Source organism: Heterodontus francisci, chromosome 24 (assembly GCF_036365525.1).
Source record: "Heterodontus francisci isolate sHetFra1 chromosome 24, sHetFra1.hap1, whole genome shotgun sequence".
Classification (NCBI taxonomy): Eukaryota; Metazoa; Chordata; class Chondrichthyes; order Heterodontiformes; family Heterodontidae; genus Heterodontus; species Heterodontus francisci.
Genome location: NC_090394.1, coordinates 61,391,225 through 61,409,240, shown reverse-complemented (window position 1 = coordinate 61,409,240; position 18,016 = coordinate 61,391,225). Strand labels below are relative to the sequence as shown.

The following is an 18,016-nucleotide window of genomic DNA, read 5'->3' as shown; positions in this document are numbered from 1 at the left end:
AACTGGTTTGAAGCAGTTGGTTCTGTAAGCTTTTTCCAGCGAGGCGATCTGGAGAAAGGAGTTGTTCTGTCTCGCTCTCAAGAAAATTCTACAAGGCTACAAACCAAATTAATTCCATAATAAGAAAAGCTTTTCTTTCTTAACAAATTACTTGTATTGCTGTGCTTATTGCGGAAGGAACTGTTAATGCTACTGCAGCCGAACTGTTTACCTATCAAGAAACGAGTATTTTTCATCAAATCCAAGTGAAGATTCGAGTGATCTTTGATTATCTTCACATCAGAAGGCCTCAGTCACCCGGAACATTAAACCCAAAAAACGTATTTATTTCATTGTCAAGGGACAGCTAATTTTTTTAAAACTCTACCTTTAAAACCAGACCACTGTTATTTTGAATGTATGTACATGAATGCAGGAGGTAGATTAACTTAAGCAGTTATAAGATCTTTAGACATAGGTTTATCTTAATAGTATTTAAAGATTTAGTTCTTTTTAATAAATAGCTAATTTGTTGTTGTCTGAAGATACCTGGTTTGGTCTGTTTCATTCTGGGGATACTAGAGTGTTTAATTTGGCATTTTTTCTGATTTTAGTAAAATTAATAAATATGCTGCGGCCTGTGGAGTGACGGGACTGAATTAACAGTGTGTTGCTCCCGCCACGGTCCATAACATTGGTTATACAAAATTTTCCAAAAATTCAATGCTGGTACTCAATTTCCAGAGGGCTAAATTAGCAAAAATGGCAGAGGAGTTAAGGGGCGAATTGGGAAACCCTACTAGATGGGGTTAGTAATACAGATGAAAATGAAATATCTTTAAAACCATTCCAATGCTAAAGGAAACCATGTGTGTCCCTAATGTCAAAAGGGCACATGGTAAAACAAAGCCAAGGTGGCTAGCCAATCGTGTACAAGGATTAATCAGGCTTAAGCAAAATTACATTAACCAATTGAAACAAAACGATTCTTATGAATAGGGATAGGCATTGTGCTCAGCTTAAGACAATGAAAGCAACTCTCCACTAAAGGTCAGTGAAAACAAAGCTGTGGAAATCTCCAGTAGAAATAATAAACTCTTTCCCAGTTATACCAGAAGTCAGAGGGTGATAAAAAAACCTTAAAGCTGTCAAAGGGTTACCCAGGAAATATTCAGATAGACTCCCATCTGACATTTAAAATGACTTCAGTTTTTATTCATGTGAACTGTGCTCAGCTGCAGTGTGCAGGTGGCACTATAGTTGTCAATGTTAAAATAGATGCTGATCTTTGGGTCCTAATTTTAACTCTGAGCAGATTTTAGACTGCTGGTTAGCGAAGCAAGATGGAAACTCACATTCTGCTCCAGAAACGAGGCTGGGCTATCTTAAACTCTGGGCCTCATTTAAATCCCACTGGCTGACTTCCCGCCTGGAACCGAAATATTACAAATTAAGAGTCAGCCTTTAATTTTGTCACTGTTAACTTTGCTAAACTGCTAGTGAATTTTTAAACCCTGGACAAATTTACAGCCCCTCACAAGAGAAAAATACAAAACCAATATATTTCAATTATGAAACAGTTGCTGTGGTGTAAATACAGGGAAAGAAGTAATCAAATATTTTATTCATCAACATTTCTCTTGATGAATACAGCGATACCTGGTGATAATAAGCCTCTTGCAAGTAGGCTAATTGCAACCCAGGGATTGGTAACAGCAGCAATAAATACAGCAGCTTGGGATCAATTATACAGATCTGTTTGATCTGATTTACCTAACACCTGGCCCATGTGACACCAGGATCATCTGCTTCCATGTATTAGGTACCTCTATAAATGAGCAAGGTCACTCCTGCCTACATCTTAAATCGGTCAATGACAGGCGTGTGTCATTCACTACAAGGTATCAGGATAATACAGGACTTTCTCTGTCCTTTATTAGATGACAAAATAAAGTAGAATTTAATGGCAGGGAAAAGGCAGGGGCATGCGAGTTGCTCTTGCAGAGAGCCAGCACAGACACGATGGGCCGAATGGCCTCCTTCTGTGATGTAACCATTCTATGATAAGTTGCTGAACCATACAGACCACAAAGATCTCGTGTTCAGTTCCTGGCCTGTGCTGAGTTAGCTGCTCTTGGCAGCAGTGAGGGTATTACATTGGTCTTGGTGCTCCAGGATCAGAAGGTTGGGGGGGTGGGGAAATCAGCAAAAGTTCCTGTTCAGGATGTCTGCCTAGGGAATGTGGGGACTTTGGATTAGAACAGAATTGGTACTAGCTGTGCTGCCTGCATGATCAAATGACCCACCACTGTCAAGGTCACACTTGGTTACTGGCTACTTGGTCAAGGTACCAGAGTGTGACCGCATTTGTGGAACAAACCCCAGCAGGAATCAAACCTTGAGAAGGGGCAGAGGAACTGGTGAGGGAAAAGAAACACCTTGTAGACATTTATGTGTGAACAGATCTAATCACTGAAGATTTCCTCCTATGCTATAGATAGGAAGATCGTAGATACTTTTGTAAAGAGCAATAAGTATGATTGTGACTTATTATAGGACTTCAGAATGTCACATCTCTTGTTGCAATGCAACAAAGTTATGATTCAGCCTCCAAGAACAAGAGGGATACTTTCATAATGAGTATAATTCAAATACACAAGGCGAAAAACCCTGTTCTTTCCCCATGAAGTATTTCTCTCCTTCAATACAAAGGGAATGTTTTAGATTACCTACCCAGTCCATTCTCGCAGTCGGTAAAGTCTACGCAGTGGACTCTCCGGTCTACTCCATAGGGGCCCAGTACTGTCCTAGAACAGAAGAAACACAGTTATACTGATTCCACACTGGACTTCTAATGATCTGAGACAACATTAATTTGAGAATGAACGCCACTGACCAGAGTTGGTGGATTGTGCAGGAGGGTGGATTCTCTGAAGCCAATGTGTGCTATCAATAGAGCAGTGGTACTGGAATTGGATCTTGAGATTCAAATTGAGGAAAAGCTGAATGCTATGACATCAAATTTGTATCAACTTCAAAAATGTAAATCCTCAATCTTACCATCAAGATTATATTACAACAGTGACAACACTGCAAAAATATTTCATTGGCTGTAAAGTGCTTTGGGACGTCTTGGCATTGTGCAAGTTCATGAAGGTACAGGGAAGATGTATGAGGATCCTGCCAGGAATGGAGAATTTTAGCCATGAGGAAAGATTGGATAGGCTGTGGTCGTTTTCTTTGAAACAGAGGAGTTTTGGGGAGATTTAATTGAGTTGTACAAAATTGAGGGGCCTAGATAGAGTGGATTGGAAGGACCTATTGCCTTAGCAGAGAGGTCAATAACCAGGGGACATAGAATGATTAGAGGGGAGTTGAGGAGAAAAGTTTTCACCCAGACGGTAGTGGGGCTCTGAAGCCTGAAAGGGTGGTGGAGGCAGAAACCCTCATTGCATTGAAAACGTACTTGGATCTTCACTTGAAGTGCCGTAAGCTACAAGGCTACAGACCAAGAGCTGGAAAGTGGGATTAGGCTGCATAGCTCTTTTATAGCCGGCACAGACACAATGGGCTGAATGGCCACCTTCTGGTGCTGTAAATTTCTATGAATCCATAAGTTCTTTCTTTCTTAGAAGTGTGTATTTATTTGAAATTTTCTTCAGATCCCCCTCAAATGTATCAGGTTTCCAACTCATTTTTAATTCCTTCTATTTCTTTCCCAGCACAATGGTTTCTTCCATTCTGTTATCTTACTGCAGGTGCTGATTCAGTGGGTGTTTTTTTTAAAATCACTGATTGTGATGTTCTCGGGACTGGAGTGAGGTTTAGCCGAGTTTAGTAAGAGATGAGACCGAGACAGCATGCTGTTCAAACACAATGGCTGGAATTTTTTGTTGGGTGGGAGGCCCCATCCACCGGCTAGAAAGTTGGTGGCGAGCCCGCCTCTGCCAGGCCTGTGGAGCCAGACTGGGATTTTTCACTCCACAGGCCTTTAAATGCTCTTGGGTGGGACTTCCACCTCCTTGAAGCAGGAAGTCCCGCCTAATGGAGCTGCGGCCAATCAGCGGGCCGGCAGCTCTTAGTCCCAGCAGCGCCACCGGGAGCGGTGGCCACTGCTGGGACTACACTCAGCCAAGACAAACAAGCTGAAGGAATTCCCTGGAATTGTGATAATTGTCCCCAACGGGGCCCTAAAAAAATTGGTCAGGCCCTGGTGAGGCGGGGGGAGTGTTGTGCTTTGGGGGGTGGGGGGAGCGGTTGGGGCCTCAGGGGTGGCTCTCCGTGGGACACAGGGTGCCAGACCAGGAGGGCCTCCCACTAGCCTGCAAGAAGGCCCCTGGTTTCACCAGGCGGGCTTTTTGAGACTTGCGCCATCTTATCCATGGTGGCAGGGCGGAGGCCCTTAAGTGCCAGTTAATTGGCCACTTAGGGCCTTGATTGGCCTGGGGCAGGTGGGCTGTTTCTCGCCACCACTGCACTGTCAGGGAGTCAGGAACGGCTCCCCCCTCTCCCCTCCCACCACCAGCCGCTCATTTGGGGGTCGTAAAATTCCAGCCAATTAATTCTTTATTCCTTTTTTACTTTCACTTTCCCTTTGCTGGCTCATGTGTGTTGTACAGCAGCCTCTAGTGTACAAAATGCACAATGCATTTCCCCTCCCTCCCCCCCCACCACTGCCAAATTTCAAAACATAACACTGATCTCTCATCTTGAACTTTAGCTTTGCGGTTGTAAGATATTTGGAAGTGGATCTGGAAGTTTAATGGAATCCCAGCGATTTGTTAGTCCAGGGAAAATGAAGGGATGCTGCAGTGCTGGCTGCTTGCAACTATCATTAAAACCTGGGCTAAAATTCACTGTATTCTTTTTTAGTGTTCCCAGATCATGTTCAGATTTTCCCATGAAACGGCAAGGTTTTTTTTCCCTGTCTTGGCTTAATGATTCCATGTTATTTCTGCTGTGGACTCTGAAAACTGGAACTGCACCAAGAAAATTCTGGTAACAACGAAACTGTCCTGATATTTTTCCCCAAAATAATAAACTGTTAAATCTAGCTGAGACTGGCACATTTCCTAAACTAACAATGAACCCTAACACAATGGGCCCCATGCATTAAATTTGCTGCTTTGGTGAAGTCTGCAATAGTTAGAATCAAAGGTAAGAGATCTGGAAGAAAAGTAGATTTCATGCACTGCAACCTAGATTTTCCAATCAGTTGACTTGTATCTGCCCAACATGTGTTGTATTGACCCTGGTTTCCTTGGTGAATTGAGGTCTCTACATACACCACTCCATAGGCATGTAGAGTCATGTGCATCTCTACCCATGTATTTCAATGTAGGGATGTAAGGGTAGGCATGTATAAATTATTAAATAGAATAGCTAATTGACATTATATAGAATTATATAATATTGAGGGTTTAAAAACACACCAGAGAGAGAGATGCAAAGTGGTTTGAGACAGGCTTTTAATCATAAAAGGGAGGGGGAGTGTGAAGAAGCTAGTGTAGATACGAGAATACGTTTTCTTTTCCAATAAAAGTTCAGAAGAGATATCAAAGGCATACAACAAAGGGTAACAGCAACTGTGTCAACAGGACGCATATGGTGTGGGTGGGGGTTAGTGATATCTGACCCACACATTTGTTCGACTAATGAAACATATGAGCATTCAAGTCCCAAAGGCTAAAAACAACAACTTGCATATATATAGCACTTTTAACATTGTTAAGCATCTCAAGGCCAGTTCACAGAACTCTTCATTCTATATCAGTTAAGGTTAGTGCATGTAGCAAAGATGATATCTCCTGAGGTACCTCACATATACCTCAAATAAAGGGTTATATTATCTCATTGACTTGATTTAATACAGTATTAACCAGAAGTTTTTCAGTGTTTCCCTATTCCTCGAACTTGTAGTAAAGGTAAAGAATGTAGGATAATATCTATAATACCTCAGTAAAGGCAAAAAAATATCAGTCAACATCCTATGTAAACGCAACTGGGGGTAGTGGTAGGCGAGTTGCCTAATCTCCATCTGTTCTAAAAACAAAACTGCTGGACATAGCAGGTCTGGCAGCTTCTGTGGGGAGAGAAACAGAGTTAACATTTCAGGTCGATGACCTTTTGTCAGAAAGTTCTGATGAAATGTCACAGACCTGAAACGTTAACTCTATTTCTCTCTCCACAGGTACTGCCAGACCTGCTGAGTATTTCCAGCATTTTCAGTTTTTATTTCAGATGATTTCCAACATCCACAGTATTTTGTTTTTGCTCCCACTTTCGTTTCCCTTCTTTCTCCAAAAAGCAGGAATGTAGGAGAATTCTCATGGGAAAGCCACTATGGCACCAAGGCAACAGAAGTAAGAACAAAATGCAGTGCCACAACAGAAAACACCTCAGTGGCAACAGGAGAGAAAAAAAACAAGAGAATAGATTCAGTGAAGGCCTAATTTTTCCTTCTTTGGTTTGCTGCCTGTTTTTCTTTGAGCCTCTGTTAAATGTCTTGGTGCATTTTTCTATGTTAAAGGCTATTTACACACTAGAAAAAACAAAAACAATAATTTGTAAAACGTTGCCTGATTGCCCTGGTTCATGGAAGATGTCGCATGCACTGATATAGGGGAGGAGGTGGTATAGTGGTATTGTCACTGGACTAGTAACCCAGAGACCCAGGCTATTGCTCTGGGGACATGGGTTCGAATCCCACCATGGCAGATGGTGAAATCTAAATTCAATTAACCTTGGAATTAAAAAGCTACTCTAATGGTGACCATGAAACCTTGTTGAAAAAACCCCGTCTGGTTCACTAATGTCCTTTAGGGAACAAAATCTGCCATCCTTACCTAGTCTGTAACTCCAGACCCACAGCAATGTGGTTGACTCTTAAACTGTCCTCTGAAATAGCCTAGCAAACCACTCAGTTCAAGGGCAATTAGGGATGGGCACTAAATCCAGGCCTAGCCAGTGATGCCCACATCCCACAAATGAATTAAAAAAATATGCAACTGAATTTGACAGGAAACTTGATCAAACAATTCATTCAGAAAACCAGTGCAATTTTGAACAGATTACTGATGGCACCTAAAGTGGAAACTCTATCCCACATCCTTTGTTGAAAATTTTTCAAGGTGAGTAAAAGAAATGAAAGTTAGTCTCAGTAAGGGTGACCATGAAACTATCATCAATTGTTGTAAATACCCATCTGGTTCACTAATATCCTCTAGCAAAGGAAATCTGCCGTCCTTACCTGGTCTGGCCTGCATGTGATTCCAGACCCACAGCAATGTGATTGACTCTTAACTGCCCTCTGAAATGGCCCAGCAAGCCATTCAGTTGTCAAGGGCAATTAGGGATGGGAACAAATGCTGGCCTTGCCAGCGATGCCCACATCCCTTGAAACAATTAAAAAAAAGAAAGGGTGATATGGGTGGAAATGACAGAAAGATATGTGTATCATATTATTTTGTCAACATACGCTGATTTGCATTCATCCACCCACAAACTGGCAGGTATGTAACACATCACTTCCAAACCTAATCAGAGAATTATAGTGGAGCAAGATAGGCAAAGATGTGGCACAAATCCCTATCCAATTTTCTCAATCTACTGTTAACACACCAAATCACTGTGCAAAGCCAATCTTCTTCTTCTTCTTCTTCTTCTTTGGCCTCCTTGTCTCGGGAGACAATGGGTAAGTGCCTGGAGGTGGTCAGTGGTTTGTGGAGCAGCACCTGGAGTGGCTATAAAGGCCAATTCTAGAGTGACAGACTCTTCCACAGGTGCTGCAGATAAAATTGGTTGTCAGGGCTGTTACGCAGTTGGCTCTCTCCTTGCGCTTCTATCTTTTTTCCTGCCAACTGCTAAGTCTCTTCAACTCGCCACACTTTAGCGCCAATATAATGTTCGATATAACCAAACCATAGAAGACAAGTTAGAGGAAGCCATGACCTAACTATATAATTCTCTGGTCAGACCACATTGTGTCCAATTCTGGTCAGTGAGACATGACATTAATATTCAGGCCCCAGGAGCAAAGAACTGAGTTATAACGGGAGACTGGAGTCCTTGAGAAGTGACCTTATAGAGGTATTTAACAAGATTACAGGATACTTATGCATGAGGAAAGCATTCCGGGCCATGTTAATTCATCTGTCTAGAAAGATATTGCTGCACCTAATTATATTATTGCAGGTTTTTCTCTTCACTACTCCATCTGACAGTTCATTCCAGGTGTTAATCACCCATTGTTTGAAGAAGGACGTTCTGATATCAGTCCCAAATTTACTTTTTGCAAGTTTGAACCTATGTCCCCTTTTTGTACTCCCACAGTTTAATTTGATGTAGCACTCTTCAAGTTACCTTTTCTCATTACCATCACTATTGTACGCTCTGTGTTTCTTGTATCTCTTTGACCAGATCTGTACAGTTTAATCACTATCTTCTGACTTCTATCCTACTGTTTTGACATGTAATTCTATAATCTATTGCCTTTTTTGGTGGCTGTTCTGGATTGGTTGGACATGTTGGGCATTGAATCTACCAAATCTAGTGGGAGGCCCAAGGCCAGGTCTAAAATTGTGCCTCATATAACTTAAGGGGAAACTGCCAGCACCTGTCTTGCAGCTCACCATTTTAGACAACCAATTTCTGGCTATTTTCCTTGTTGGCAGTAGTCGTCAGGTAAGTGCCTGGCAGAGGGGAGGGGAAAGATAGCAGGGTGGGCGGCAGGGAAAGGGGAGTGATCATGGCCAGCTCTTGCTCCTCTGGGCTCCACATCATTTTGAAAAGAAAAATTAAAACTCACCTTTTCAATGACAGCCTCATCCACATCCAGCAAACATTAGTGAGGCAGACTCAACACCTGCTCCACTCAGGGAAGCCCAGTTTCCCTGAGGGGTCCTAATACAGGTGTTAAGCCCCTCATTTGCATACAGAAGGAACCCAATATCTGTTTAGTTGGCAACCACGGATGCCTGAAAGATGATCCAACCCAATTTTTGATGGGATGTTTTACAGGTGCTTGAGGTGTAGGACACTAGTCCCCGAAATTGGGCTTAGTTGCACCCATTTTAGGGGCATAAAAGGGTCCAATTTCTACCCCAAGGTCTCTTTCAGCTTCATCCTTTGCTATTTCAATATCATGCGTGGAGAATGAATTTTTGCTATGGGCTGATGATAAACTGCATAAAAAAGGTAAATCAAAGACACAATTTGAAATCAAAGCATCACAGTAGGACAAGTGAACACAGGTCAAACTAATGGAAGGAAAATTAAGGACTAATGTCTGGAAATTCTCCTTCACACACAAATTGATCCGCACAGTAATGGTATTGGAGATGTGGGAGAGGAAGCAGAAATCCTGGAATAATTTGTAGTATCCCTAGTGTCCTGGCCAATATTTATCCCTCAATCAACATCAAAAAAAAAGCCTAGATTATCTGGTCATGATTGCTGTGTGCAAATTATCTGCAACATTTCCTGCAACAGTGACTACACTTCATAAGTACTTTATGGGCTGTAAAGCAATTTGGGATGTCCTGAGGTGAAATGCACTATATAAATGCAAGTCTTTTTTCAATTCATGGGTTAGAGTCATAGTTTTACAGCACAGAAACAGGCCCTTCAGCCCAATGCGCCTGTGCCGACCATCAAGCACCCATCCAAATCTAATCCCACTTCTCCGCACTTGGCCCGTAGCCTTGTATGTTATGGCGTTTCAAGTGCTCATCTAAATACTTCTTAAATGACATGAGTGTTCCTGCCTCTACCACCCCTTCAGGCAGTGTGTTCCAGATTCCAACCACCCTTTGGATGAAAAAAATGTTCCTCAACTCCCCTCTAAACCTCCTGCCCCTTACCTTAAATCTATGCCTCCTGGTTATTGACCTCTCTGCTAAGGGAAAAAGTTTTTTCCTATCTATCCTATCAATGCCCTTCATAATTTTGTATACCTCAATCAGGTCCCCCCTCAGCCTTCTCCGCTCCAAGGAAAACAACCCCAGTCTATCCAGTCTCTCTTCATAACTGAAATGCTCCAGCCCAGGCAACATCCTGGTGAATCTCCTCTGCACCCTCTCCATTGCAATCACATCCTTCCTATAGTGTGGTGACCAGAACTGAACACAGTACTCCAGCTGTGGCCTAACTAGCATTTTATACAGCTCCATCATAATCTCCCTGCTCTTATATTCTATCCCTCAGTGGTGCAGTGGTTAGCACCGCAGCCTCACAGCTCCAAGGACCCGGGTTCGATTCTGGGTACTGCCTGTGCGGAGTTTGCAAGTTCTCCCTGTGTCTGTGTAGGTTTTCGCCGGGTGCTCTGGTTTCCTCCCACATCCAAAAGACATGCAGGTGATAGGTAAATTGGCCATTGTAAATTGCCCCTAGTGTAGGGAGGTGATAGCGAATATGGGATTACTGTAGGGTTAGTATAAATGGGTGGTTGTTGGTCGGCACAGACTCGGTGGGCCGAAGGGCCTGTTTCAGTGCTGTATCTCGAAATAAAAATAAATAAAAAATAAATAATAAAGGCAAGTATCCCGTATGCCTTCCTAACCACTTTATCTATCTGTGTTGCTGCCTTCAGTGATTTATGGACAAGCACCCCAAGGTCCCTCTGACCCTCTGTACTTCCTAGGGTCCTACCATCCATTGTATATTCTCTTTCCTTGTTAGTCCTCCCAAAGTGCATCACCTCACACTTCTCAAGATTAAACTCCATTTGCCACAGCTCCACCCATCTTACCAGCCCATCTATATCGTCCTAAAATCTAAGGCTTTCCTCCTCACTATTTACAACACCACCAACATTCGTGTCATCTGACAATTTACTGATCATACCTCCTATATTCACGTCTAAATCATTAATGTACTCTACAAACAGTAAGGGTCCCAGCACAGATCCCTGCGGTACCCCACTGGTCACAGGCCTCCATTCGCAAAAACAACCCTCTGCCTCTTTCCACTAAGCCAATTTTGAATCCAATCTGCCAAATTCCCCTGGATCCCATGGGCTCTTACTTTCTTAACCAATCTCCCATGTGGGACCTTATCAAAAGCCTTACTGAAGTTCATGTAGATGACATCAACTGTTTTACCCTCATCTACACATCTAGTCACCTCCTCGAAAAATTCAATCAAATTTGTTAGACACGATCTCCCCCGACAAAGCCATGCTGACTATCCCTGATTAATCCCTGCCTCTCCAAGTGGAGATTAATCCTGTCTCTCAGAATTTTTTCCAATAATTTCCCTACATTAGACTCACCGGCTTGTAATTACCTGGTTTATCCCTGCTACCCTTCTTGAATAATGATACCACATTCGCTGTCCTCCAGTCCTCTGGAACCTCTCTTGTGGCCAGAGAGGATCTGAAAATTTGTGTCAGAGCCCCCATTATCTCCTCCCTTGCCTGACATAGCAGCCTGGGATACATCTCATCTGGTCCTGGGGATTCATCTGCCTTTAAGCCCTCTAAAACAGCAAATACTTCCTCCTTTTCAATGCTAATTTGATCAAGTATATCACAATCCCCCTCCCTGATCACTACACCTACATCATCCTTCTCCATAGTGAACACAGATGAAAAGTAATCGTTCAAAACCTCACCTATGTCCTCCGGCTCCACACACAGATTGCCTCTTTGATTCCTAATGGGCCCCACTTTTTCCCTGGTTATCCTCTTGCTCCTAACATACTGATAAAACGCCTTGGGATTTTCCTTTATCTAGTCTGCCAGTAATTTTTCATGCCCCCTCTTTGCTCTCCTAATTACTTTTTTAAGTAGTCCCCTACAGTTTCTATACTCCTCTTGGGTTCCGCTGTTTTCAGCACTCTGAATCTGCCATATGCCTCCTTTTTTTTCCTTATCCCATCCTCTATATTTCTTAACATCTAGGGTTCCCTGGACTTATTGGACCTACTCTCACCTTTACGGGAACATGCTGGACCTGAACCCTCGCAATTTCCTTTCTAAATGACTCCCACTGGTCTGATGTAGACTTTCCTATAAGAAGCTGCTCCCAGTTCACTTTGGCCAGATCCTGTTTTATCATATTGAAATCTGTCTTCCCCCAATTCAGTACTCTATGTCCTTTTCCATAACAACCTTAAATCTTACAGAGTTATGGTCACTATCCCCGAAATGCTCCCCCACTGCCATTTCTACCACTTGTCCGGCTTCATTCCCTAGGATTAAGTCCAGTACCGCTCCTCCTCTTGTAGGACTTTCTACGTGCTGGCTCAAAAAGCTCTCCTGATTGCACTTGAAGAATTCCGCCCCCTTAAAGCTTTTTGCACTAATACTATCCCCTCTAATATAGGGGAAGTTGAAATCCCCTACTATTATTACCCTAGTATTTTTGCACCTCTCTGGGATTTGCCTACATATCTACTCCTCTATCACTGCCTGACTGTTTGGAGGCCTGTAGTACACTCCCAGCCAAGTTCTACCCATATGGCCTCATCAGAGGAACCTTCTAAGATATCATCCCTCCTTACTGTAGTAATTGACTCTTTAATTAACAGTGCAATGCCACCTCCTCTTTTACCCCCTCCCCTATCATGTATGAAGATTCTACACCCTGGGATATTAAGCTGCCAGCCCTGCCCTTCCCTCAACCATGTCTCAGTGATAGTAATAATAGCATATTCCTATGTGTTAATCAATGCCCTCAATTCATCTGCCTTACTAGTAAGACTCCTTGCATTAAAATAGATACAATCCAGCCTTGCATTATTTGCTTGAGCCTTAACAGGTCTACATTTACTCTGCCCTACAGACTAGGGTTCTAATGAGATTTAAACTTATGCTTATTCTATCTCACTATCGTATTTCTCATTTTCATCCCATCTCAATACAATGCTCCAGTAAAATACAAGAGTCTCAACTGATATGAAAACACAGGTTGTAGTTCCTGGTGAGTATGGTGGAAATGGGTTCAATTTATACTGTCCGATTTTCACTGGTAAGTGAGTTGGATGAATTAAAAATGTGAAAGTACCAAGGACATTGTGGGACCTAATTTCTGTTCAGCTGTCAGGGTGGCTACAGAGTGGGTAATTTTGAGATAAAATAATATAACCCCTCACCGCTCTGCTCTACCACAAACACTCACTGAAATTCCTTGGGCCGTCATCCCAATGGACATGAGTATCACTCCCGACAGTGGCCTCCTTTGACCCCACCAGAGTTTCTGGGATCAGTGGGAGAGCACTTCATTTGCATAGTCAGGCAGGCTCCATTTTGGGCAAACATTGGCCATTTCGCCTTGCCTGCCCATTCCTGCTGGGAACTCCAGCACCCATCTGCCAGTTGTTGGTGCGGGATGGGGGGGTGGGGTGGTGGGGGCTGCTGTTGTGGTGTGGGGGAGCTGGTGTTTGGGGCAGAGGGGACAGGTTTCCCAAGGCCCTCACTTTCTGAACCTGGCTGTGGTTGTATCAGCCTTCTAAGCAAAGGGTTAAATGTGTGAAATTTTAAAAAATGTTTACCTCTTTGGGGTGGGGGGGTGGGGTGCATCGAGACTGCCCTTGTGTGCTGACTGCCATGACTACTATAAAGGGTGCCAATTGAGGCTTAGAAGGAGAAGCTCACACCTACTTAACCAATCATTCCCAAACCAAGATTGGGGCATTAGCAGGGGTGATGTGGTGTACTTACCTGGGAGGGGAGAGACCATGATCAGTGGCCTTTGATCCTGTTCCAGGTAGGTTTTGAGTAAAATGGCTGTAACCAATTCTAGAGCTTCAGGCCAGGGAGTGTGTAACATCGTTCGGGTGGTGGTGAAGGATAAGGAAGGAGGTGCACCTGTTGACCATACCTTCTTTATCAAGAAAATCCTCATTGATTGCTGTGGATTCCAAGCTGCGGACATCTTCTGCCTGCAGGACTTCCCCAGTAGTGGATATTTCGACGTGACTTTCAAGAACGTGGCAGGATGCATCAAGTTCCTGAAGGTGTTCAAGGAGAAGGGAAACCAGGCGCCGCTGTCGATCCTCACAGCAGAGCCACTCTTCACGCTGCCGTCACAACGTGACCGGGTGGTGACAATTCACCTCTATAACTCCCATGTTCCTGTCGTGGATGTACTCACCTTCCTCACCAGGTACGTTGAGGTGGTCGGCAGCAGCAGTGATGTCAAGGACCCATTTGGGATTTGGACCAGCAAGTGGCAGGTCAAGGTGACCGTGAAGGTCAATGCCAATGGAACCATCATCCATCCTCCCTCCAGCTTTGCTATCGGGGGAAGTTGAGGCTTCTTGGTATACACTGGGCAGCCCAGAGTTTGTCGCCCCTGTGGCAAATCTGGTCTCGTGGCAGCTAACTGCAGCACAGTCGTCTGCAAGAACTGCAAGAAGGAAGGGCATCAGACCAAGGACTGTAAACAGAGTAAGTGCTGCAACTGGTGTGTGAGGCAGGCCACCTCTACAAAACCAGCCCCAAACACTGCCTCAGTTATGCTCAAGCGGCAAGGTCCAAGGAAAGGCCAGGAGAAGGAACGGTGAATGCGTCTGGAGCTGGAAAGGAGACAAGCAACCTTCTCCGCAACGAGGAAAGTCTACCTGAGAAGGAGAAGAAAGGGGAGGCAGCTGAAACCAGTGACCCGTAACCTACCCGGAAACCCCTCCTCCACAGACAGAATCAATGGAGGAGGAGGCAGCAGATGGACAAACAGGCCAATGGCAAGTGGTACACAGGAAAACCACAAAGAAGAAACCTCCAAAAATGGAACAGGCCACCACCCAAACCAGTGGCAAGAGCGAGGCTATTGTCTGAGACAAACTATGGCAGCTCCTCCTCACTGGACGAGGAAGGGCCAGAATGACAGAACCTACAAAAGAAGCGGCAGAACTCAAAGGACCTGGAAGATAAAGCCCCCCATCTCCGGGTCACTGGAAGCTGTGATGGGCCCAGCGTGCCCCAAAACCAAAGCGCCGAACCTAGCGACATGCCCAGCGCATCCCAGCTCCGGGACACCGAGAGCAAAGAAGTGTCGGGCGCACTCCAGCTCCAGGAAGCTGGGAGCAGTGATGTTTTCTAGGAGGAGCAGAGGGGAAAGATACCAACAGCAGAGGATAGCCCAATCCTTGCAGCCTGCAAGACCCCCACCCTCCCCCACCCCCCACCACCCACGATATCACCCCAGCAGAACAAAACCTGCAGGAGAAACCAGGAGGAGTTTCTGAACCCAACGAACGTGAAACAGCCTGTGTACACTATGGGTATGCAGGAACATACCGAAGGAGTGGGACTAGCAAGGACAATTGGTGTGGGAAGCAACAACTAACTTAAAAATGGGTATAAAGATTGCTTCAATTAACGTGCGCAGCATTAAATCCACTACGCGATGTGTTTCAAACTTGGACTACCTCAACAAGTCAAAGCCGAACTGCTGTTTCTGCAGGAGTGTGGAATACCACACCTCAGCACCTACAGGCAATGGTTGCGATGGTGTCCCATGGGCCATCGATCTGGTCGGGGGGTAATGATTGCCGTTCCTCCGGCCTGGGTATTCTGCTGCAGGGAGGTAACTTCACCATCTCCGAAGTTAAGGAGGTGGTGGGCAGCCAACTCCAAGTAGCAGATGTAATGTACAACAATGCTCCGCTCCGGTTGATCAACGTGTATGCCCCAGTTCAATGCAGCGAGCAGCTGACCGTCTTCCAGCAGCTCCTACTGCTGCTGGCGATGTCCAGGCCGGTCATTCTAGGTGGTGACTTCAACTGCATCATCGACGCAGCTGGACGATCCGGCAGTGACGACAGCAAACTGGACGCTACGTCCAGATTCCTGATGGAAACAATAAAAGATGCCAAACTGCACGACGTCTTCAGCAAACCTGCAGAAGGAGTGCAGCATAGATACACATGGTCAAGAATGGATGGGTCTGCCCGTTCCAGGATTGACTTCCTGTTTATGTCCTGTGCTGTCACGGTCGGATCCACCGACGTCAAGCCAGTGTTCTTCTCCGACCATTGCCTCTTACTGGCTGACTGTCACTTACAGGATGACCAGCAGGTTGGCAGGGGGATATGGAAGCTCAATGCTACACTGCTAACCCCGGAGAACATTGAAGAACTCGAAAGGGATTACAAAGGTTGGGGAACCGTGAAACCCCTCTTTGCGCCTCCAGTTAACTGGTGGGAGGCGATCAAGGAGAACATCAAGAGGTTCTTTATCTTCAAAGGGGTTCAGAGGGCGAGAGAGAGACAGAGGAAAATGTCCCGACTCCAGAAAAGTATGCAAACTCTGCTCCGGCCGCAGTCAATGGGGGTCAAGGTCAAGGAGGATCTCCATGAGGTGAAGAGTCAGCAGACCTCGCTCTTTGCCATGGAGGCCTCCAAGATCATCATCCGGTCCAGAGTCTGCTCCATTGAGCAGGATGAGACGTGCTCGCGTTACTTCTTCCAAAAGGTACACAGAGAGAGCTCTGCGATCAGCAGCCTGAAGGAAGAGGATGGCTCGGTAATGTCTTCGCAGTCCGACATACGAAGGATCAGCGAATCCTTTTATGCTGGGCTGTACAACGTGAAGCCCACAGACAGCAGAGCCTCCCAGTCCTTCCTGTCATCTATCACAGAAATCTTAGATGACAGCATGAGGGAGAGATTGGACAAACCGCTAACTCTGGATGAGCTCAGGTCCTTCGAGACGAGGAAAACTCCCGGAAGCGATGGCTTACCGCTTGAGTTGTACTCGGCCCTGTGGGACTGGGTCAGCCCAGACCTGCTGGAAGTATACGAGAGTATGCTCCTGGCTGGCAGCATGTCAGAATCCATGAGGAAAGGTATCATCACCCTCATTTACAAGCGGAAGGGGGAGAGGGCAGAAATCAGAAATTGGCGGCCCATCTCACTGCTCAATGTTGACTACAAGATTCTGTCCAAAGTCATAGCCAATAGACTCAAGTCTGCTCTGGAGTTGGTGATTCACCCTGATCAGATCTGCACTGTACCCGGCAGGAAGATCTCTGATAGTGTCGCGCTACTCAGGGATACGATCACCTATGTACGGGACAGGAGGTGGACACCTGCCTCATCAGCCTGGACCAGGAGAAGGCTTTTGACAGGATATCACACACCTACATGATGGACGTGCTCTCCAAAATGGGGTTTGGGGAGGGAATCTGCAATTGGATCAAACTGCTCTACACAGACATCAGTGGCGCAGTCTCAATCAATGGGTGGGAATCAGAAAGTTTCCTGATCAAATCTGGAGTCAGACAGGGCTGTCCTCTCTCCCCTGTCTTGTTTGTTTGCCATATTGAACCCTTTGCTGAGTCTATTAGGAAGGATGCGAGCATAAGAACGGTGACAATCCCAGGCAGTGGAGGCACTCAGGTTAAAACCTCCCTCTACATGGATGACGTCACCGTCTTCTGCTCGGATCCGCTGTCCATTGGCAGACTGATGAGCATCTGCGACCAGTTCAAACTGTCCTCGGGAGCTAAAGTGAACCACAGCAAGAGCGAGGCCATGTTCTTTGGGAACTGAGCTGACCGATCCTTTGTCCCCTTCACTGTCAGGTCAGACTACCTGAAGGTGCTGGGGATATGGTTCGGAAGGGCCGGGGTGTGCACCCCAGTTCAATGATGCAGATGGCGTAAGCCATTGGCTGCACAATCTCAGAGGTCCCAGATTGGCCATTAGGCTTGCTGTTACTTTGCCAGAAAATTTTGGTGTAACTTTGCATTGGGAAGATCTGGACACCAAAAAGGCATAATTTATAATTTATTGCACGAGTCACAGACCACGCCATTCCAGGAAACTCTGGGCCAATGACGCTCCGATGGTGGAGCATCAGTGATATATGTCCAAGTTAGGATGGTGTATGACTTGAAGGGAAACTTGGATGATGATGGTGCTTTTTTTTGCTGTGGATACAAATTAAAGGTGTTGTGAGTGAGACTGGATTTGAACAGAAACATTTGGCACAACAACAGCTGGTGCTCTGTACTATCCAGTGATCAAAGGTTTGTCTGGTAACATCAAGGAAGGGCCGGGGCGTGCACCAAAACCTGGAAGGAGTGAGTAGCCA

At 45.2% G+C, this 18,016-nt stretch overlaps 1 protein-coding gene across 2 annotated transcripts in view; it reads right to left on the bottom strand.

Moving 5' to 3' along the window:
• si:dkeyp-72e1.9 (syntaxin-binding protein 4) overlaps positions 1–18,016 on the bottom strand; it is a 108,589-nt gene that overhangs the window by 70,653 nt on the left and 19,920 nt on the right. For both annotated transcript variants that reach the window (XM_068056372.1, XM_068056373.1), the window contains exon 2: positions 2,713–2,786. In XM_068056372.1, the coding sequence (XP_067912473.1) occupies positions 2,713–2,786 (74 nt within the window). The remainder of the gene's footprint in view (positions 1–2,712; positions 2,787–18,016) is intronic.